Source organism: Chenopodium album, chromosome 22 (genome assembly GCF_948465745.1).
Source record: "Chenopodium album chromosome 22, dcCheAlbu1.1, whole genome shotgun sequence".
Taxonomy (NCBI): Eukaryota; Viridiplantae; Streptophyta; class Magnoliopsida; order Caryophyllales; family Amaranthaceae; genus Chenopodium; species Chenopodium album.
Genome location: NC_137855.1, coordinates 1,878,655 through 1,902,465, shown reverse-complemented (window position 1 = coordinate 1,902,465; position 23,811 = coordinate 1,878,655). Strand labels below are relative to the sequence as shown.

The window sequence follows — 23,811 nt, the reverse complement described above, 5'->3', positions numbered from 1 at the left end:
GAAGAAAATTAAGATAAAAACTGAACTTATTGGAGCTGAACTGAAAATAAGCTAAATAGAACATACCCTGATTCTGGAAAAATTATTTAGATTAGTTAAAATAAGAGTTATTAAAATTTAAATACAACTAAAATTGCATAATAAATTTAGATGTGTACTAATCAATTGAATGTCTTAATTTAGCAACACAATAATGTATTTAACATGCACATACTTCAAATTTAAAACTATACATCGAAACAAATTCAGGAAGAGATTACATGAGTGTATGATATCGTAAAAGTTCGGTGAATAATCATGGTCAATTAGCACCATCTTTAAATGGAGAATTTATAACGAGACAAACACAATATAAATTGAAAAAAATGATTGATACTTATACACCCTAAAAATAATTTCAATGTGATATAATTTGAGGAAAAAAAAAAAAAAAAAGAAGAAGAAGAAGAGGGCATTATTGTCCAAGGCATGAATAACCAAAGCACCTGGCTTCAAAGAAAGGCACTGATTTCAAATAATTAAGCATAAATATTATTCTTCCAATGTACTATTTCTTCTTTTTTTTCCAGAATTTGTTGAGAGGATCCAACTGGCATTGGCCCAATTTACAAGGACAAACAAGGTATTTCTAATTATTTATTTCCTTTTAAAAAGAAAAGGAAAAATATTAAGACCGTGTTTGGGTTTGGGTAAATTTCAAAGAGAGTGAGACAAAGGCGCGTCTACAGTTTTAGACAGTTGGAACGGCGACGTTTAGTAGCGTATTGGACTTTCAGCTGCCGTACTACCGCCAGCTGTCTCCCGCTATTTCCAGCTCAGCCCCACCTCTACAATTTTTATTTTATTTTTTTTATTTTGTTTGGAAATAAAGCATAAAGCACGCCTACCAAAAAAAAAAATTGATCCCTCTTCGAGTTCAATTCTCCATCGTACATTCTAAACCTAGAATACTTAGGATTTATACCGTTATACGAGTATATATATGATCGATACTACAGTACTATACTACTTGAGTACTTGTTGTATTCGTATTAAGGGTCTGTTTTTTTCAGCTTGTTTTCAGTTTAGTTCAGCTCCGATAAGTTCAGTTCAGTTCAACTCTTATCTTAATTTCCTTCTCTCATAAAGTATTCAGTTCAGTTCAATTCAGCTCCAATAAGTTCAGTTCGGTTCAGCTCAGTTCAGTCAATCAGAACAGACCCTAATTATAAATCACTTCCCCTACAAAAAAGTATTTGTTGTATTTGTATTAATTATAAATCTCCTCCCCTCAAAAAAAAAAAAAAAAAAATAAATAAATAAAAAATCTTTATTTCATTTACTCAAACATTTTAATCGGTGTAATATTTTAGCTAGTACATTTAACTTCTTATAATATTGGCTGCTTTGAGTTAACTGGTACAATATTATCGGGTTTTCTCTCATCTATTACTCTGTATTGGCTAATTGTAAGGATTTGCAACTCAAAAATTTTAGTATTTACTTTAAGGAAAATGTTATACATAACCCTTAGCGCTACATATAAGCATTGAATTTACACCTAAAAATCGTAAAAGGTTAAGAAATCATCAAAATATAAACACTAATTATACTAATTTACGCGTGTTTTTGTCATGAAATTTTATACAATTTCTAAGAGTATATTTAATGCTTATATATAGCCCTTAGGGCTACATATAGTATTACCCTTAATTTAAAGGCTATGACATGAATGATTCTTAATGTCTAGATTCTCTAGAAGATGCATGATGTTACATTACATATACAGTATTTTAGTTAAAATTAGGACCACGTCTAGCATGCAATCGACCACAAAAGTACTTAATTAAGAATAATACTTTTTTTTTTATCAAGGAAAATAAATAAATAATAATTATACTTAATACGGAGTACTAGTATACAACTTTATAATATACTAATGTTGTTCCTATGATTAATAAGCTGGCAATTTCTGTTGCACCCTCTACTTGTTAATTATGTATTCGCGTACGACGTATTAATTAATTGGGAGCTAATAACGATATAATGTATACACTGTACAGTTAATGTAGCTTTTGACTAATTTTTTAATCATCAAATAGCAGTTGAACATCAAGAATATTCTGCTTAAATACCCTATTAACCGCCCATAATCACGTACTTATCAATTATTAATTTATTACTCGTATTGATGTTATACTAATATACGTATGTTAATGTTATGGACTGTAACGGAATAATTAATTTATAATGCAACTACCAATCTTTGTTTGACTTGAATTGACCAAGCCATAATAAGGCCTTATACGGTCACATACTCTCACATGAGTACATTACTCACATCACATATTCACACCTCATCACTTGTATAATTGTATAGTACTCGTATTGTAAATTATGGACTCATACGGAGTATTTGATTTTGAGTATGATACTCCTTAATTAGAAGTTTTAATCACGGAACATGTGTCAATTAGTTTATCTGGTTAAAGTACGAGCCTTGAAGTGTAATAATGCATAAGGTGATGTATCTAATCTCGTTTACATTTTTTTTTTTTTTTTTTTTTTTGAAACAATCTCGTTTACATTTTTAAATTGTCATTTACAATTTTCCCCAAAATAAAAAAAAAAAAAGTTGTTTAAAAGAGTTAATTGACCAATTCCTACAATAAGCTAATATTTCAATATTTGGTAAAATTAACAATTTAAAACATGTAATCCAATTATCTAGTCAAACTAGCAATCAATAAAACCAGTTAAATCAATGCAATTTCTAGCTAATTACTAAACAATACCGTCGTAGTATAATGCTAGTGTTACTACTATAGTATTAATTTTGAATGTAGGGAGTATAAAATACAGACTACGAGCCTGTTTTTATTCACTGAGCTGAATTGAACTGAACTATTAGAGCTGAACTGAACTGAAATGAATATTTTATAAGAGAAGGAAATTAGGAGCTGAACTAAACTTATAAAAGCTGAACTGAACTGAACTGAAAATAATCGTATGAGAACAAACCCTACTACTCCTTAAAATTAGATAGAAAATTGAGGCGACAAGGTTGGGTATATATGTAGGAGAAATTAGTATACGTGCAAAGCATGAAACAACACATTGTATATACTCCGTATGTGTGTAAACCTGTGCGGTTGTTCATGTTTCATGTTTGCATGTACTTGTTGCTACTTCGTTGACTGATCAATTCTATAATTAAGGAAGCTTCTGAATTTTGGACACCAGGAACTTACGAAATTTAAATAATATTTGTAACAAAAAAGAAAAAAAAAAAAGTTGAGCATAGTATTAGACTCCTAGGTTTTATTTATTAATTTACGTAAATTAGAAAAATATAGGTGATTATTTATTTATTACTCTGTTGGTGAAAGAATAGGGACAAAGAGCTAGAGAATGTGATTATGTGAATATGGCCGACTATGTCAATTTGTCAATGCACCGACGACCATTCTTTTTGAAGTTATTACTCTGGTCTCCCCTCATGCTATGACTAACAATTTTTCTAAACTACTTCAACCATTTCCGAACTAATGATTTTGATTATTTCCACTCAACTTTAAGTTAGATTGTAAATAATATGTTACTCCCTCCGTCTCAAAAAGAACGACCCATTTGGGTTGATTACGCAGGTATTAAGGAAGTTAAGTAAAAAGAAGTAAAAGTATATTGGAAAGATAAATTTACATGGGGTTTGTAAAAAAATAGAGAGAGAAAGTAATAAAATAACATGGAAAATCAAATTTTTTATATGGGGAAGCTAATTTTGCACAAATATTGTAGAAAATTGGTGGGTGTTTTAATGCAAATGGGTCATTCTTTGTGGGACAAAGTTTTGGCCAAATGGGTCGTTCTTTTTGGGACGGGGGGAGTACTTTTTACATTTACTACGTTAAATTTTTAGTTGACTTTTTCTGATGTTACCTTTTATGGTACTCCCATATAACAAATGAATACTCTGTATTAAGAAAGGATATATTGGTGTACGGAGTACTATATAGTGGTTGGAGTTGTGGAAATATTAGATTAGGAAGAATAATTGTAATGTTCTAATTCGAAGACTTAAAATAACGGTAATTTACTATTAACTTATAATATGATATGATAATCATCACTTTTAATTATTTAAACTAACGAGTTACTTTGTAGTGTTTCACTTTTAACTAATCTGATATGATAGTTGTAGTGTTTCACATTTGTACCATCAACATATATTGTATATTTGTATATACGAGTACTTTGTAAATATGATATGAACTTAAAAAAAAAAATAATAAAATAAAAAATAAAAATAAAAGAAAAGAAAAATCGATGAATGTAGAACAAATGGAAGCATGCAATGAGAGAGCGCCGTTATTTCAAATTATCCTCATTATGGAGCATTGGAGCACCTATATATAATTACTATGCAAAGTAATATTTGTACATCACAGCAACACACACATAATCATATGAACCTTTCGTTTGAAGATGTCTGCTAAATTCGATTGAAAATTATAACTCTAAGACTTACTTTGTTTCTTATACATCATACATATTATGTGTAGGGTAATTTTTTGTCCTCATTTCACCATGTCAAATTATTACTAGTAGAAATAAAATACTAATGCATACAAAGTACATTTTTATATATTAAATTGTGCCTTCATTCATGTACAATATAATATGGCCTGCTTGAAGTCCAAACAATGTACTCCCTCCGTCCCTAAATTACATTCCTCTTTCGCTCTATTATGTGAGGAATAAATGCTAGAAAGAGGAATGTAATTTAGGGACGGAGGGAGTACCGTATATATAATCTTCATCACAACAATTGTAATTAAATTCCAAATTAAATTGATGTTGAAATAGTAATCAAAATCATAAAACTATAAAGTAATTGAAATAATTGGTTTTATAATGATGGAATTAGAAAATAATTAAATGAAAAAACAAAAAACATTGAATAATATTAGATTGGAATCATTGTTAGACTTTGATTCCAAAATTTTTAAAAAAGAAAGATTATTATGAAAAGGAAATAGAAAATTCATGCCATTTCTAAATTTCTAAATTATTATTTATTTTTAAAACAATATAACTTGTAAAATATATGGACTACACTCCATAAATTTACATTTATACTGGCCTGTTGCCAAATAAATTGAGAAACCATTCAAGGCATTCATCATATTTAGGTGCATGGTACTGATCATGTACGAAATGTACCTGTGTAAAAAAATACTACGGTACATAAAAAAAAATAAAACACAGCTAGAATTGAAGCATGTAATAAAATTATTCTTGAATATTAATACGTCGAAATGTAGCATTGACCTTTGTTTTTCATTACGTGGTCAATCATATAAAAAAAAGCCATATATTATATATATTGTAGTACAACATTTTTATTGACCTTTTGGAATTCATATGAGAAGGAGAGGGACATACCATGTAATTGTCCCACCAAAGTTCATGTCCCGGCCTTGTCCTATCGTTTTCTCAATGGTGGGGATCCAAAAGGGAGGAACAAAAGCGACACTATAACAACGGACTAATAAAATAGATGAATTTTATTCAATTTCAAGTCCAAGGGAGATTTCATACACGGTACTATAATTTGAAAATGGCCGAATTAACTTATATTCTTCTATAACTTAAAAAAAAAAAATTAAATTTCTTATTTTTCAATTTGTTAATACGAGACCTCTTACACATTAATGTAATTAACTGAATGTTCAACATAATTGTTTTTAGATTGCTCGAAATAATTAAAGGCAGAACTTTAACAAAACCTTTCTAGACATATTATAGAGAGATAGGGATTTTTATTTTTAGAAAAAATAAATAAATAATTGAGGACAAATCCAAATTAAACCTTCTTGATTTTATGTAATAATAGCATTAGTAAGAGTAATATTTAAATGATGTTGTGTGCCTCTTGGAACTTTTCAATGGCCAAAGAGACAGCAATACGACAATGCGGCTCTTATATACTAATTACATCAAATTGTTCTTTTCTATCCTAATGAAAAGAGAAATTGAAGTTGCATAATAATTGATTTATGTGCCAATTAGCTTAGAGTTCTAAATCTATCAACTTATTTTGATTCATAACTTATCGTCAGGGTTTAAAATTATGAATTGATATAACATTGTCTTATGAAGTACTTTAATTAATTTATATGGGGTAATATATACAGAATAATATATTATAATAATGCGTTGTATAACTTATTTTCAATATATTTGGTCCAGTGTAGTGACCAACGTGTATATAGAAACAGATGGAGTAAACTATACAATTTGTATCTAGATTAGTTTGCTACGGAGTATAAATTACAGAGTATCTTAATTTTGAAATTAAATTACGTTCTACTAGAATGGTTTTGACTTTTTAACACTTTTCATTGAATTTATTTAATTGACATTGAAAATAAAACCTTTATCTTAAATTCTTAACCATATAGTATTAAAATATTTTGACTTGCCAAAAGCATGAAAATTAAGGAAACTGATAAGATAGAAAGTAAGCTAAAAAGAATCTCCATTAAATTTGGTAATAATGCCTTTAAATTACAAGTTGACTATTCACCTTGTCAACTTTATTGTATTATTCTTGTATTTGTTTATAATATTTTCTCTCTCCATTTAACTAAGGTGACGATGACAGTTAATTTGCATGACATGCGCAAAGTACACGTAGTGGTGGTAAGCAAAGGTGCGTAACTAGTGATTAAAAGTTTAATCAAATAGCGTTTTCAATCAAAATTTTCATTCTTATTTGGTTCTCAAAAAAAATAAAAAAATAAATAAAAATCAAACCTCTTATTTTGGCTTTTTAGTTGTTGATCAATTTTTTGAGAGTTACAGTAATTCATTTTACATTTTAGTGTTAATTAGTGATTAAAAGTTTAATGAGTAGTTGAAGTCAATTCAATATATCCAATAAGTACTCTTTGTTTTATCATCAAAAAAAAAAAAAAAAAAAGTACTCTTTGTTTTTGGGGTGCAATCATGATATAGCTTTTGATTATATACTCGTATTATTGTGATGATCTGATTGGTCTTTTGATTTGTTTGATTAATTCAATTGATATTTTTATATTAGTCCATCAGTACTCATCAAACTAATTTTTTATTTTTTTTTTATTTTTATTTTTTAATTATTATTATGTTTATGTGTTAACTACTGTCAAGATGTTTGATACATTTGATTAATACTAAGTAATTTGTAATGCTTTATCTAAAGTCTCGAGACACTCTTGCCATCTTGATACTTAAATTTTTTTGGTAAGCATAACAAAAAATTAAAAGTAGTCATCAACTCATCATTTTTATTTGGTTGAACGATTCAATTTATTTTGTCTGGACTCACTTATATTACTCGGTAATTTAAAGTAAGAACAAATTTCACAAATCACTAATGAGTAGTGACTATCTCATACATACGTAACATATTATTTTTTTTTTGACCCGACATACGTAACATATTATTATCCGAATGCATGTGTCAAAATACATTTTCTAAATCAAAACTTAATCAATTTAAACTTATATTGATTTCTTTTGTCTTGAATTGTCTATATATATATATATATATATATATATATATATATATATATATATATATGAAAACAAATGAGCAAATTACTCAGTTAAAGGTCACCTCAATATCCCATATTCTGCAAGATTATCATTAAACCTCACACAAACTTTACTACACTTGAATGAAATAATTAGTGGAAAGTAAATTAAATTTATTAAGGTAAGGTGAAAAGATGGATGTTGCCGTTTTTTGGTAGGTTGTACAAGCAGTGAGGTGCGCTGTAACAGCCTTTACATTGGGTTATAGTCAAACAAAGAGAACCACAGCTTTTAATTTTCTATCCATCACAGTACAAATCACTTTCATAAAATTCATGTTTCAAATTTTTTTTTTCTTTTCATTATTACACACTCTTAACTAGTCTTAACTATTACGAGTACCTCATTTCTACTAAACGCTTTTGTCGTTCACTAACGGCACAGATCATTTAAACACTAATGCAATCTTTAGCCATTAATACGTCCAATTTCTTAGATGAAGGAAAAATATTATAAAACAAATTCTTTAATTTGAAAAATATATATAAAGAAATCTAACAACATAAGATTTCACATGTTTATTATGAAAATATTTTGAGAATTCATGGTTAATGTTTTCTTACTTAAAAATATATTTTTGATAAAATATATAAACCTCATTTTCGGACATAAAAAACTTGTACAAGTATTATTTATTTATTTTAAAAAGGTATATAGGCCGGTCTTCTAATCAACCTACCAAAGCAACCGACCAACCAAAAGTGTCTAAAAAATTTCCATAATAATTAGATTTGGCATGGACTAGTCTCTATTTGAAAGATGTTGATGTCCCCCATTCTCATCATTTTCTAGTCTTCTTTTTACCCTTTTTATTTATCGGTTAGGAAATTAAAAGTAACAATAATGACCTAATAAAATTCACAATAAATAAATGTCGGTTTTGTTCGATCGTTACATCAATTATGTGCAAATGTATAAATTATATATGATCAACTTGCTTAGCATTATTTAGTTTCGAAACAATAATATGTTTTCTAATATATAGTACTGATCATATAAGTTAGAGTTATACTAAAAAAAATTATATTTCCCTTCAAAAAAAAAAAAAAAAAATTATATTTTGGAAATATAATTTAAGTAAAACCCAATTATTTAATATTTTGGAGTACTATTAATTAACATTAGTTTTTGTACACTCACTAGTCACTAGTATCCAATGTGTTTGAAAAATTAGATCAAAGATAAAAACATGTAAATTGTGCAAAAGTTTACATTAAAAATTAAATTATATGATTTGTATAATTTTGTAGTCTGGTTCAAAATATAGATGTTCTTGTAATTTAACTCCACAAATAATGGTTGTCAATTATGTGTTTAGAATTGTTTTACAAGAAGGTAGTACATGTAATAAGTGTGTAATTTACTAATCAATAAAACCCTAGGCTAGCTTATTGTAGTATATAATGGAGTGAAATTGAAACTCAAATGCTTAAATGTTATGAAAATTTGATCAAATAATACACCTAAGGAATATATAATAACACATGCATAATTGATACTAATCGAACAAATAGATCATATGGACCGATGTAATAATCAAAATTGAATTGATAGATAATACTTCGTAGAAATTAAAGATGTATTAAGAAAATTATGTTATGCACCCAAAAAATAGTTGCGGAAGGAATTAAATAAATTAGGTAATATGCATGCATAATAAAGTAGTATTTTACTTGTTATTGAGGCACATACAAATTGACATCATTAAACATTAACATAAGTAATGTTGAATGGATTGCCATTCATATTTAACAGTGAAAGTACCTTCAACTTGTCGCAACATGCATCATTTATTCATGTACTGAGCAACGTTTTAATTTATTTATTAGGGTTTCACTTAGAGATGGAGCCACCTACTTTTTATTGGTACGTACTCTATCGTTTTTGGACCCACGCAACGCACACATAATACCAATTTGGAGTCGTCGTATTAATTATATGGCTATAGTAAGGGAATTTTTTTTTAATTTTTTTATCTCCATCTTCGAACAGTAGGTCATGCAAGCTACAAGATCGAAGTCTTTTACACTTACTATGGCTTGATTGTGCACGCATGGAGACATATATACAACCTCTTTGAGTCGATTTATTGATCGAGTTCATTTGTTTAATTATATGTTTGGAAGCAACGTATAAATAAAATATAACATCTGATCGAATATGGTTGACATGATACGACATATTAAACTAATTTGACACTATAGTGATTCATGATAACCATTATTATATGTATTCCTCATATATAGTTGATGTTCTTTTCATTATGAATGCATGTTTCTTTAATTTGCCTTCACAAATCTTGTTTATGTTCATTTTAATCTTTGATTTACCTTCATGAGTTTTGTGATCAAATCTGTCTCATGCAAAGAGTTGGCTAGCTTAACAAAGGATCACAAAAACTTTGATCACAAATGTACTACAATTTAAAGTTTAGTGATCTAAGTGTTTTATTTTGACTTTGACTATTCATATGTACACCATTTTACCCAATATTTATGTATAAGCAGATCAAATATAGTCATGTGTGTAATTGTTAGTTTCGTCTTAGGGCTTGTTCTCTTCAGCTTAAGTTCAGTTCTGATCAGTTTTTAATATCATCCTCTCATAAAAATATTCAGTTCAATCAATCGAAATAGGCCCTTAATGTATAATTTCAGATATAAATTTTTTATAAAAAAATTTATATATATTTATTGTTAATTAATGATATTATTAGTCAAAATAATATGTTGACAAGTATGACGATTAAATCAAAAAATGGAGGGAGTACCAATACACAATAATGATCATTCATGAATAAATTGTGATGATGGGTTGGGGGGTATATACTGTATATATTTGGGCTTGACAGATTGCAAGTCAGATAGTATAAGCAGAATACAGACGACGATGAATACAATTGTGTGTTGTATAAAAATGGGGCCCAATTTATATATATGGGTCAATTATAATAATATCAGAGCAGCAAAAGAGAAACTCCAGCTCATTCAAATGGTTTTTTTATAAAAAAATATTTTTTTGAACTCGTGAACTTTTATAAAAAATCCAGCTGTAATAAGGTCATACCCCATTTTATGCAACTAACGTATTTTTCACCTTCTATTTTACACACTTTGGTTGTCAGTAGTTATTTCATAGGATCATGGTGATCTTCTAGACAATTTTTTTGGACGGTTTGGCTATTTTCTTGAAATGACTAGTTTTACTTTGTCCACCTTTTTTATAGATTGAAAATCTCTTCTTTGTTTTTTCACATTTCTATGATATATAGCCGACATCAATTAGTTATAGTTATACTATCAATTATTTGTATGTATATACGTGTTCTGGTGTTCATACACGGATTATAAATGTACATATGTATGATTGTATGGTTTGGGATCTTGGATCCGTAATCTTTAAATGTTTCGTAGTAACAGTAAATTAATTGGAAAAAAGAATGAAATTAGTATATGTGGTTGATAGAATATGATCAAGTTAGGGCATATTCTGATTGACTGAACTGAACTGAAATTAAGCTGAAAAGATTAGGCCCTTAGTAAAAAAAAAAACATTGTATGTTTAAGGTTATGCTTATGCATACACTAAAACAAAGTTACTCAGGGTGGTGATTGTTTTGTAAATTTATTAATAGGACCAGATAAAACATTGCATGCATGGATCGATGGTGCTACATATTGAAGTTTTGAGCTAGTGTTGGACATGTATGTTGAGCTAATTTATTCCCAGGTTGATGCTTCTTGAATTGTGGTGTTCTTTATTCGATGCAATTCACAAAAAATATCCATTCAATGACTGTGATATTAAGCAAATAACATACATATCGATGGATGACAATTTTACCACATGAAATTTATACCTACCAAAAAAGAGATATATACACCCTTTGTATAAATTAAACCACCCTTTGTATAAATAAAACCAACGAGGGACCGTATTATTATAACGTTATTGCATGCTACGCCTATAAGAGTGTGGACCGTCATAGATTCAGAAGTTACCAAAATGCCCTTCTTATTCACATTGTCTAAAAATAAAATAAAATAAAATGGAAATCTAGTGAATTGAAAGGAAGAACCATATTCTTTTTTTTTTTCAATTCAATGGGGACCAATCCAAACACTGCCTTATACGATTTTCCGCGTGCCATAATTTTGAGGGTACTACACTACTATTTTCCCACTTCTTTTTTCTTGGTTCTACTAGCTTGACCACGTGCTTTTTTCTCTACCTCTCTTTCTTCTATATTGGGCCGGGCCGGGCCACTACACCCCTTTTAACACAACCCCGTTATCCTCATTTTTTTTTAAAAAAAACCGTTATATATACTCGATGATCCGGGTGCATAATAAAAACTTCTTCCATTATCTTATAATTGAAGCATAGTTCTTTTTGAAAGGATGATAATTAGTAGCAAGAATAGCAATATTACTATACTTGTCTAATGGTAACCTAAAATTCCCTCATCACGTGAACCTTTCGTTGTATATCTCACAATTCGTTAAGCATAAGTATTCACTACAATGTGTTTAATTAGGAGAGAAATGAAGGACGTAGGTTTATCTATTCTATATTGATAAATTCTCAAAGATAACAATACATACCTACATTAGCAATCTCTAATTGCTCTCTAAGACGAAAAAAGGTGCTCTAAAGCCTCCGACTTGCTAGTAAGCAAAAAAAGTGTTACATAAAAGGCGTAATTTAAATATGATTTTACGATGGTTATGCATATATCTACTCATTAATCAAACTTTATATATAAAAAATAAATTTAACTTCGTGGCAAAAAACTTTTAAAACTTGTTGTGTCTCACATCAATAAAAACACTAATATATTTATATGATTTTCGAACATAAATATACAAGCTTCTAATATCAATTATTTCATAACACATTTATATGATTTCCTAAATTTCTTCAAAAAAAAAAGTTCATAATATCAAATACTTCGTATATCGTATTCTTATACTTCATCAATACATTTTAATTGTAACTATTTAATAGTTGCAATTTTACAAAGTTACCTAATTTGTAGAAATAATTATCTCTCTTTAAAACTTGCCATTTAGAAAAATGGTATGGTTTCCACTTTCCAGGGCCTTTTAAGCCCAAATCATTCAGCCCAATAAAAGAAAGATCAAATGATCGCAAACATTGACACGTATACAAACTCAAAACCACCAAATTCACAAGCTGCCACGTCATCAAACAACGATAAACCAAGATAACTGAATCAACAACTACTCCTTTCACTCTCACTCACTCTATCATCTTCATTTTCAGAGAAAATATGGCGGGAGGTTCTGTGCTTCTACACTTCAAAAGCTCAGCGCCGCCATTAATGGCGGTTCTTGCGAGCTCAGTTAAGGAGAGAGAAGTTGCTAAGCCGAAGATTGATCTCGCTGTTTCCGGCGATAAAATTCGGAATTCTAGGGTTTTGGTTTTGGGCGGTACTGGAAGAGTTGGTGGTTCTACTGCCGTCGCTCTTTCTAAGCTTTCTCCTGAACTTCGTATCGTCGTCGGCGGTCGAAATCGGTAAGGTTTTTCCAGAATTCTAGGGTTTGTGAACTGTGATCGATTTTTTTTATTCAATTTTTGTTTTGAATTTGAAGGGAGAAAGGAGCAGCAATGGTGAAAAACCTTGGGGAGAAATCTGAGTTTGTTGAGGTTGATATTGATAATGTGGAGAAATTAGAGGCTGCTTTACAAGGTAATATCTCTATATTTTCTGGGAATTGAATCAAATTGCTAGATTATTGAATTTTAACTTATACAATATTAATAAGTAATTTAGTATAATGCAGTTTGAAACTTAGCCAAGTAATTGAGTTTGATTAAGTAAATTGCTGCATGTAACCCTAAATGTTGCAAAGTTTAAGTAACTAAAAATTTATCATTTCTGCTACTAATCCGATTTTCGAGGCCAATGGTGATTAGGCCTCTTAAGTATTAATATCTATGATTTGATATATACAGACCGTTTGTTTAGTGGTAGTGAACGGTGGTGATGGGAATGAATTTGTACATGAAGAAATCAATGTCCATTTCCATGTACATTAGGATGTTTACTTGTTAAATTACACTTAAGTTCATTCCCATTATCGCTATTTATAACCGGTTACCAAGCGAATTGTTAAGGGGACTATGTCCTTTATAATCATGCTGTGTCATTACTGAAATTATTTTAAAATATATTTTAAGATTGGTTGATTAGTAATACATTATACATGTAATGAACATTTGCTGCTTTCTTTTCAGATGTAGATCTTGTAGTTCATACCGCAGGGCCTTTCCAGCAGACAGAAAAATGCCCTGTACTTGAAGCCGCTCTTCGTACCAAGGTGAGATGAGGTAATTATCTAAGCATTTTTTTAGATGGTTATGTTAATGGATTATTGCTTGTGGATTTCATTCTCATTGTGTGTGTTTAATAGTCAATACTAGTTTTGGCTTTCGGTCATTTTTTTGTTTTCTCGACACATACTTATGCAAATTTTCTCACAGACAGCATACATTGACGTTTGTGATGATACAAGTTATGCATTTCGTGCCAAATCATTTTGCAAAGATGCAATTGCTGCTAATGTTCCAGCTATCACAACTGCCGGGATTTACCCTGGAGTGAGCAATGGTTCTTATATTTGAACATTTTTACTATTCATTTTTCTCCCTATCCCTCCATATTCTTAACATTGTATAAAATTATCTCACAGAATTTTAGATTCTAATTTACCTTGTGTTATGGGGGGATTTTTCATTACATATGATTAACTAAATCTTAAGAGCCTAAGTGTTGCCACTGATTTTTCTTTCTATTGTTTAAATTTTGTTTGGTGGACTGCTAACACTCATTATTTTACTATATCACTGGAATTATGATGACAGTGATGGCTGCAGAACTTGTTCGTGCAGCAAGAGATGAAGACAAGGGTGAACCTGAAAGGCTAAGGTGATCATTTATGTTCTTGAGGTTTTGATGTCGTGTTTTATGATCCACCTTAATACATTTGATATAAAATTTCATGTCACTCTTGTCATATCTCTGGTATGGAATGTGTTCCATACTCTTTTTACTTGATTATGTTAGTTTGCAACTTTGCATGCCTTTATGCAACAGGTCTAATGTGAGTTCACTGGGTATTTTTTTTGTTTCATTTTATCTTCAGATTCTCTTACTATACAGCGGGTACTGGAGGTGCTGGTCCAACAATATTGTCTACAAGCTTTTTACTATTAGGAGAAGAGGTTGTTGCCTACAACAAAGGTTTTCTTTCTTCCATTTTCTTACGTCATGTTGTTATACATGCTCATTAGCAATCATATACTTTTTCATCTCATGATGTCTTGTTGGGAATGCAGGTGAAAAGGTCAAACTAAAGCCTTATAGTGGGATGCTAAATGTTGATTTTGGAAAAGGGGTCAATAAGAAGGATGTATTTTTGCTGTAAGTTACTAATGTGAAAGTTTTTGTTTGACTAAGGCTTAGTTGTTGCTAGATCACTTAATTGATTATTGTGAATTTCATTTAACTGTTTTTGGCCTCTTGGATATGAGATGCGTTGCTGGGTTGTTTTTGAACCTTTGATCTCTGTGTTTGGTGATAAGACATTTACATTCTATATATTCTATAGGCCTGGAACTGCTATAGCGCCTTCAAATAATCTGTCTCCAGGTCCAAAACTTAGTAGATGCAGGGTCATGCAGCTACGATTCTTGAGTATATTTATTTGTGCTTCCTTATTAATTAACTGAATTGAACTCCGTGCTTACCCTCATGAGTGCAATACACCGATTTGCATCCAGGTGCTGGCTTAGGGGTGAATCCTCTTTTCCTTTTTTGTGACTAAAACATCTAGTTAAACCATGGAAAGGCTTTATCAAACTTTTGCTTACTTTGTGCTGCCATCAATGATCCTAGTGTATAACATTTATCTACCTGACTACCTCTCACTGGAGAATGTCCCTCACATTTATAAGAAATAGTATATTTTCTTCAGGAATCTGCCAGAAGTAAGAAGTACTCATGAAGTTCTGGGAGTACCAACTGTCAGTGCCCGATTCGGAACTGCACCCTTCTTTTGGAACTGGGGAATGGCAATAATGACAAATCTTTTACCACCGGTATAGTTTATTCTCTTCTGTTTTATTGTTAGTTTTGGCTGCTGTAGACAATGGCTCTATTGTTGTGCTAGTGGGCAAACTGTCTGAATAACAGCAAACATAAATTGCCTTACAGAGAGATATCCATAGAGAAAATTCAGTAGAAAGCATAAAGGGTTCATTGCTAGATGGATTTTTCAATTTTATTCTATTTCATTTTCTTGGTAAAAATTATGAAGGCCATTGATAACCTTTTACAAGTCATACTGAACACCCTCAGCATGTAGGTATTGACTATTAAAAGGGGAAAAAAAAAAAAACCTGTGCATGTAGGTTGCCGCAGTTGGTTAACCAGACACTATATTATACAACCATGAACTCATGTGACTGGATTATGCAGGAATTTCTTAGGGACAGAACAAAGGTTCAACAGTTGGTTGAGTTGTTTGACCCTGTAGTTCGTGCAGTTGATGGCATTGCAGGGGAGCGTGTGTCAATGAGGGTAAGGTGCTATAAATTGATTAGTGTTATACAAATTATTCCTTGTAACACTTCTAAAGTTCTAAGTTCTAACGAGTCTCCCAGTGTAAAGATAGTACAACTGAAGTAGTGCTTTGATTAATTTGTTACAATCCCCTTGTAATGTTGGTCATCTATACTGCTTTTCCCCAGGTTAGGTAAGTGGCTATTTACGAATTACTTTTTTATATCTATTTAACAGGTTGATCTGGATTGTTCAAATGGGCGCAGTACAATTGGTGTGTTTACCCATAAGAGTTTGTCAGTGTAAGTATCAAACTTATAGTTTTAACCCAGGTCTTACTATCTTATGATTCTGACCTGATGGTTGTGTGTTTTATGGCTTGCTGCACTGTATGTAAATATTCCCAGAAGCAGCATTGCTTGAATCTTTTGGATTTTTAAAAACAGACCTTTTAGAATATTTAATGGACTTTTGCAGTGTCCTAATAATGCTTTCTAATAAAGGTGTGGGATACTTTGACATTAATCAATATGCTGTTAAAGAAAATAGAACTATATACTGGGAGTGGAAATTTATTCTGAGACGCAATCCATGTAAGAAGGTAGGACCCTACTTTTGGTATGATGGTCTTAGTATTGATGGAATACTACCTGGTGATGAATTTAGTTAAGGACTTATGCTGTGTCTACCAGGAACCTTCTAGCCGCCATCTTTTGCTGTTGTTTTGGAATACTTTTCACCTTATACTTGCAATATTGTATTGCTGGCTTAAGAGTTCAGATGTTAAGGATGTTTAAGGCACTTTTCCTAAAAAAATTTGCTTCACCGTTAGTGTCTTACTTGTTCACAGATCAGTTGGAGTATCTACTGCTGCATTTGTCCTTGCAGTCTTAGAGGGTAGTACGCAGCCTGGAGTATGGTTTCCAGAAGAGGTACATACTTTAAGATCCTTTACTGTCAAATACTTAACTTCAATCGTACACTTTTATGCCTCCCCCCTTCCCAATCATTCCTGTTAAACTTGCTGTTATTGAACAATTTTATTTTTCTTAATAATAGCCTGAAGGAATTGCAGTAGAGGCCAGGAATGTTTTATTGGAGCGTGCTGCCCAAGGAACGATCAACTTTGTGATGAACAAGTACAATTTTTTCATTAAACTAGCACTAATCTAATTGTTATGTTTTTGTTCTTGATCTTCGGCAAATTCATGGTCCTTATTTTATGTTATTCAACAGGGCTCCTTGGATGGTGGAGACGAACCCAAAAGAGCTTGGCTTAGGCATATATGTCTGAGATATGCTGCACTGAATTTGAGTGACAGGTTTCAGCTGATAGTTTTATACCACCATACAACAATGAAGTGACAGATCTAAATTTGCTGTTTCTGTGTAAGAGGTTGACGATGAAGCTTAGCAAACAACAATTTGAATCATGATTCATCAGTTACCTTCAACTGTCTGCAAGATGGACATTGAAGCATCTATAATGTGATGCTTAATCAACTCGCAAATGAATGGTTACGAAAGTGTGAAGTGCCTCTACTGTACCATCTGACATCAACTTCGGTCTTATTATTTGGGGAAAGTCTGGAGAAATATGTAAATGATTCAGGTGACAACATATAGAATTTGTAAATGATTGTTTTGGAGTTACTTTTACAGTATTACCATTTGTAATCCATAAACTCATACGAAGTACTGTACAGTACGAGTATACTTTCTTCTGTTTATCTAAGACAGCAGTCACAGCACTTTCCCCTCAAAATTAAAATAAAAAGTTCTTTCTCAAAGTGAAATCAACATTATTTTTTATATTCCCTATCTTTTTTTTTTTTTTTTAAAAAAAAAACTTAGTTACTTTAATTATATTTTATTTATTTACTACCTCCGTTTCATATAATTTGCAACGATTAGACATAAATGTTCGGTAGTACTTTGACTTAAAGATCCTCATCATATGCTAATCGTTGCAAATAAAATGAAACGGAGGTAGTTATTTTAAATGTTCGGTAGTAACTTTTGGTATACACTCTACTCTTCTACTGCTTCTCTTTAAATAAAACGTGTCTAAAAGAAAGAGTAGATATTTTTGATTGTCTGAAGCATAGCCTGATTTCAAATACAAGTAGTTTGTAATGCCACCACGACCACATGCCTACATGGCTACATTTATGAAGTACATGTTATCATAATTTATCAAACATTCAAACCTATTATTCTCTCACACTAAAGAACCATCAATCCCACCTAATCTTGAATGATTTTATATGTGATTTGCACTTGTATGGTGAAGATGAACACTTGCATAAAATTTCCCCGTTTTTTTTTTTTTACTATGAGAAAATGCAAGTTTATGTTCATCGATAAGATGAAACAATAAAATGTTTACGAAGTATCTAGTGACATTTCTATAAATAAATAATTTAGCATTCTTAGCACCACGCAAATAAAATTAAAAACTTATTAGCACCACGCAAATGAATATTATTTTGCATGGACCCAACGTAACAAAATTGGGTACGGCAGTAAAAATTGAGCCATTAGATCTACAAAAGGTTTTGTGTGAGACCGGGCTCAATAACAAAAGTCCACTAAAAAGGTGCGGGCTAACTAAACCCGATCGTGAGGCCCACAACACCAAAAACATGATAGTGGACTCACGTGAGTCCGTCTCACCCAAAACTTTACCTTAGATCTAACGTACAATTTTGGAAAGTTTAAATTATTGAAATATTTGATATCTCCATCATATCGATCTCACACATGCATACAATTATAGAAGTAGTATATTACCATGTGACGTTAACAAGTGTATAGATTACATAATACATTGGTCTATCATTTTCCCATTTTTAAGAGGAGAGAAAAATTATGGCGGGTTATTCTTTACTCCTTAACTCAAAAACCTCAATAATGCCACCATTAATGGCGGTTGCGAGCTCGGTTAAGGAGAAAGAATGTTCTAGGGTGTTGGTTTTGGGTGGTACCGGTAGTGTTGGTGGTTCTACTGCCCTTGCTCTCTCTAAGCTTTCTCCTAACCTCCATATTGTTGTTGGTGGTCGAAATCGGTATTTGTTTTATTTTATTTTATTTATTTATTATTTTTTTTTTTTATGGTTTGTGACGTACTCCCTCTGTTTCAAAATAAAAGAATCGATTTTGACTTAAACATCCTAGTCAATGTACAAGTTTAAATATTAAATATTATGAAAAGTGACATGTTGAAAATATATATTAAGATGAATTTAAAAACATCATGTAAGTATTTTATTAGAAAAAAAATTAAGTTAAGGTGAGAAATGAGAACATTTATCGTAAAAGCTCAAGTGATGCATTTATTTTAAAATTGATTTAGATTGTTTGATTTGATTTTGAAGGGAGAAAGGAGCAGCAATGGTGAGAAATCTTGGGGTGAAGTTTGTTGAGGTTGATATAAATAATGCAGAAATATTAGAGGATGCTTTACAAGGTAATTATTTAATTATTTTTTTGACACTTCTTTGAAAAGAGTCATTCACAACATATTTTGCATAAATGCAATTCAACCTTAGCCAAGTTTCTCATATGAGTCCACTATAGTAAACTGATGCATGAACTTCAAAAGTTGCAACAATTCACTTTTTTTATCCGATCTGATCTGATCTGATCTGATATGGTTCGAACTTATATACTAGTATTTTAATCTGATATGGTCTTTAAACTTTTTTATTTTTTTGATCTGAACTTTTTTATTTTTTGATCTGAACTTTTTTTTTTCTTTTAATTTGATTTGATCTTAACATATTGCTTTTGATTTGATCATATAATGATATGCATTTCTTAGAATTAAGAGTAAAAATAAGAATCAGGATTCTTAATTTTTCCATAGGAAAGTTGAATATAAGGTACACATAACATGAACATTATTATTAATGTTATTTGTTTTCAGATGTAGATCTTGTAGTTCACACTGCAGGGCCTTTCCAGCAGACAGAAAATTGCTCAGTACTCGAAGCTGCTATTCGTACTAAGGTGAGATGAGGTCATTATCTAAGCGCGTTTTTAGATGATTTTGTTGATGGATGATTGCTTGTGATTCTCATTATGTAATTATGTGCATTATTGTGTTTGAGAGTTAATACATACTAGTTTTGTTTTTTTTTTTTGAGGAAAGCAATACATACTAGTTTTTATTTGGCTTTTGGGACAATATTTCGTGTGTTTTCTTAACTCATACTTTTGTGATGATCTTCTTACAGACAGCATATATTGATGTTTGTGATGATACAAATTATGCATCTCGTGCCAAATCGTTTAGTGAAGATGCAATTGCTGCTAATGTTCCTGCTATCACAACTGCCGGGATTTGCCCTGGAGTTAGCAATGGTATTTTTTATCATTATCCTTTCCATATTCTTCATGTTGACATGATCATTCATGACATTGTAGAGTCGAATTCATGTTGTGCTGCTGAATTTTTTTTTGTTACATGTATATATATGCTTGGGAATTTGGGATATATATGAAACTCTTAAACATATGCAAGCCTAATTGTTGCCAAAGAGTCTGCTTCCAATTATATTTTGTTTGATTGACATTCCTTATTTAGTTTTCGTTCCATTGGAATTATGATGACAGTGATGGCTGCAGAGCTTGTTCGCGCTGCAAGAGATGAAGGCAGGGGTGAACCTGAAAAGCTCAGGTGACCATTTATGTCCTTAAAGTTTCGTTGTTTTGTTTTGTTAACCTGTGAGGCTGTGATTGATCAACCTTCAAAGTTTGTGCTGCTTTGGCTCCGGTCTTATGTGAGTAGCTTGTTTGTTAAATATTATTCTCAGATTCTCTTACTACACAGCCGGTACTGGAGGTGCAGGTCCAACAGTATTGTCGACAAGCTTTTTACTTCTCGGAGAAGAGGTTATTGCCTACAACAAAGGTTTCTTTCTTCCATTTTGTTACCATATGTTATCTAACTTTGTTACTAGAATTTATCAACGGTTTCATCCTATGAAGTCTTGTTGTAAAACCAGGTGAAAAGGTCAAATTAAAGCCTTATAGTGGGATGCTTAATGTCGATTTTGGAAAAGGGATTAACAAAAGGGATGTATATTTGCTGTAAGTTACTAATATTGAAAAGTATTGTTCACTTCTGTTATTGCCATCTTAAAATGTTCCTTTTATGTTCATTGTAATCCATGATCCTAATGTGTAGCATCAATTACTCTTCACTAGAAAATGTTACTCAAATTTACGAAGAATAGTGATTTTTCTTCAGACATCTGCCAGAAGTAAGAAGTGCTCATGAAGTTCTGGGGGTACCGACTGTCTGTGCTAGATTAGGGACTGCACCCTTCTTTTGGAACTGGGGAATGTCCCTAATGACAGATCTTCTACCACCGGTATAATTTAGATTGGCTGCAGTTGGTTAACCGGATATCATACTTTGTATTATTCAGTACAGCCATGAGCTTGTGTCACTGGATTATGCAGGACTATCTAAGGGACAGAACAAAGATCGAGAAATTGGTTGAGTTGTGTAACCCTACAGTTCGCGCAGTAGATGGTGTTGTAGGGGAGCATATCTCAATGAGGGTAAAATCTGTTATTCTGTTAACAGTCCCTTTGTATCATTAATCAGTAAGTTGTTGTTTACAGATGATTTTTGTCATTGTTTTTATTTGACAGGTTGATTTGGAATGTTCGAATGGGCACAGTACAGTCGGCGTATTTACTCATGAGAGCTTGTCTGTGTAAGTATCATATCAGGATTATAGATAGTCCTAATACTTGTACATACTGTGTTATAGGCTTATATATAGATTACAAATGCGAAGCTTGATCATGTTTAAGGTTGTAAGTATATAATTGTTCACAGATCGGTTGGAAAATCTGTTGCTGCATTTGTCCTAGCAGTCTTAGAGGGTAATACACAACCTGGGGTATGGTTTCCAGAAGAGGTACATGCTTTAAAATCCTTTATTGTCATGGACTTGAGGACTTTCATCGTACATTTTTCATGCCTTCTTTCGGGTATACTGGGAGCCCCCTCACCTCCCTCCGAATATTTACTGTTAAAACTTGCTGCTATTCACAAAAATGTTCTGTATATAGCCTGAAGGAATTGCAGTACAGTCAAGGAATGTTTTACTGGAGCGCGCTGCCCAAGGAACAATCAATTTTATGATGAACAAGTACAGATTTTAATGAACTGACTTCAGTTTAGTTGCTTGACTTTGGTCCTTGATCTTAGGTAGAATTCATGATGTTCATTTTGCATGATTCAACAGGCCTCCTTGGATGGTGGAGAGACAAACCCAATAGACCCTGGCTTAGGCATATACGTCTGAGGACTGTTGAATTCAACTTGACTAACTGATTTAAGCGATTAATACAAGAATAAAGTGCCGTTGTCATAAATACTTTCTCCGTCTTACTTTTTTTCTTTAATTGGTGCGGAAAAGGTGTTTAAATGGAATGATCAACTTAGCTTAGATTTTTAACATAAACTTTCATTGCCAATTATATAAAATCATCTATTTGTAATTGATTGCTTTGGCAAATAACAATTGACAATTACATTAATATTTGACAATTACATTAATATTTGACAAAACAAGTATCATAATCCAAGTAGAAAGAGTGTTTGGCCGCTGAAACAAGGAGAAGCCAAGTGGCCAAGGGTTATGGCTAAACTAAAGGTCCTAAAGGTCAATTCACATGGGCCCATTGCATATGACACTATATAAGTGATTGACAACTACATTTGCATATAAATCCTACTAATCAATCATAATGCTCCATAAACAGCAAATTGGAGAGCTTCTCAAAAAAAGTATATATCCTTGTTTTCCTCCTTTTTTTGTTTTTTTAATTGTTAGAAAATTTATCTTCTTGAAGTTTTATAGAAAAATCTATACAACCCTTATGTCTCGTCTCGAAAACTTTTTTTATCTTAGTAATGGTTAATAATAGCTTATTAGTATATATAAAATAGTTAGGTTTAATTAAAGTTATATTGATGATATGGTAAAAAGTACTCGAGTATTTTTATATCTATACAAACATAATAAATTGGTCATGAATAAACCTTAATTATATATCATGTGTTTTACACTCTCGACCTTTTTATTTCCATTTTTTTCAACATATCAGCTTCAAATTTGTATTTGGTGAATTATGCATTGATGTTGTGGATTAACTATTTAATTTAAAAAGGTTTATTAAAGGCTACTTTTGCTTAATTAAAAGGCAAATGAAATGTGGCAAATAGTCTAATTTAATATTGAATGATGTACATACTTAAAATAGTTTGTACTCGTACATGATTTCTATGCAAATTAGATAGTTAATTAGGCACCTTTCGATTTCATCACAGTTGGCTAATAATTGGTGTTAGTTGTCTTAACACATTTACTTTTTTTATAGTATTTGAGTATTTGACACATACAACTATCCATGTCTTTTCATATTTCTTTCCAAAAACAAAGGAGTAAAACAAGCTAGTACTCACAAATCATAAGTCATAAAAGAAGAAAAAAAATCTTGCACTGTGAAAAAGTCTTGCTCTACACACTCCATATTCAAACGATTTGATTTATAAACATCTTTTCCAAACATTAATGGTA

General features: G+C 31.2%; 1 protein-coding gene and 1 pseudogene across 1 annotated transcript; both read left to right on the top strand.

Annotated features, from left to right (window-relative positions):
* The first annotated feature begins 12,868 nt into the window (after positions 1-12,868).
* LOC145604599 (uncharacterized) lies at positions 12,869-17,997 on the top strand. Its single transcript, XM_081660499.1, has 13 exons — positions 12,869-13,158; positions 13,236-13,333; positions 13,882-13,964; positions 14,128-14,254; positions 14,509-14,572; positions 14,790-14,887; positions 14,983-15,067; positions 15,621-15,744; positions 16,124-16,225; positions 16,445-16,509; positions 17,058-17,139; positions 17,267-17,346; positions 17,444-17,997. Exons 1-13 carry the CDS (start codon positions 12,914-12,916, stop codon positions 17,499-17,501), a joined length of 1,311 nt encoding a protein of 436 aa, XP_081516625.1. The 5' UTR covers positions 12,869-12,913; the 3' UTR covers positions 17,502-17,997.
* A 1,081-nt stretch (positions 17,998-19,078) lies between these two features.
* LOC145606203 (uncharacterized) lies at positions 19,079-22,533 on the top strand (annotated as a pseudogene).
* The last annotated feature ends 1,278 nt before the right edge of the window (positions 22,534-23,811 follow it).

What these genes read in the sequence shown, in the direction of transcription:
- LOC145604599 (XM_081660499.1), top strand. Translation starts at nt 12,914, where the DNA reads ATGGCGGGAGGTTCTGTGCTTCTACACTTCAAAAGCTCAGCGCCGCCA. An exon ending in GTCGTCGGCGGTCGAAATCG is followed by an intron (nt 13,159 to 13,235) that starts GTAAGGTTTTTC and finishes TTGAATTTGAAG; the next exon opens with GGAGAAAGGAGCAGCAATGG. An exon ending in TTACCCTGGAGTGAGCAATG is followed by an intron (nt 14,255 to 14,508) that starts GTTCTTATATTT and finishes TTATGATGACAG; the next exon opens with TGATGGCTGCAGAACTTGTT.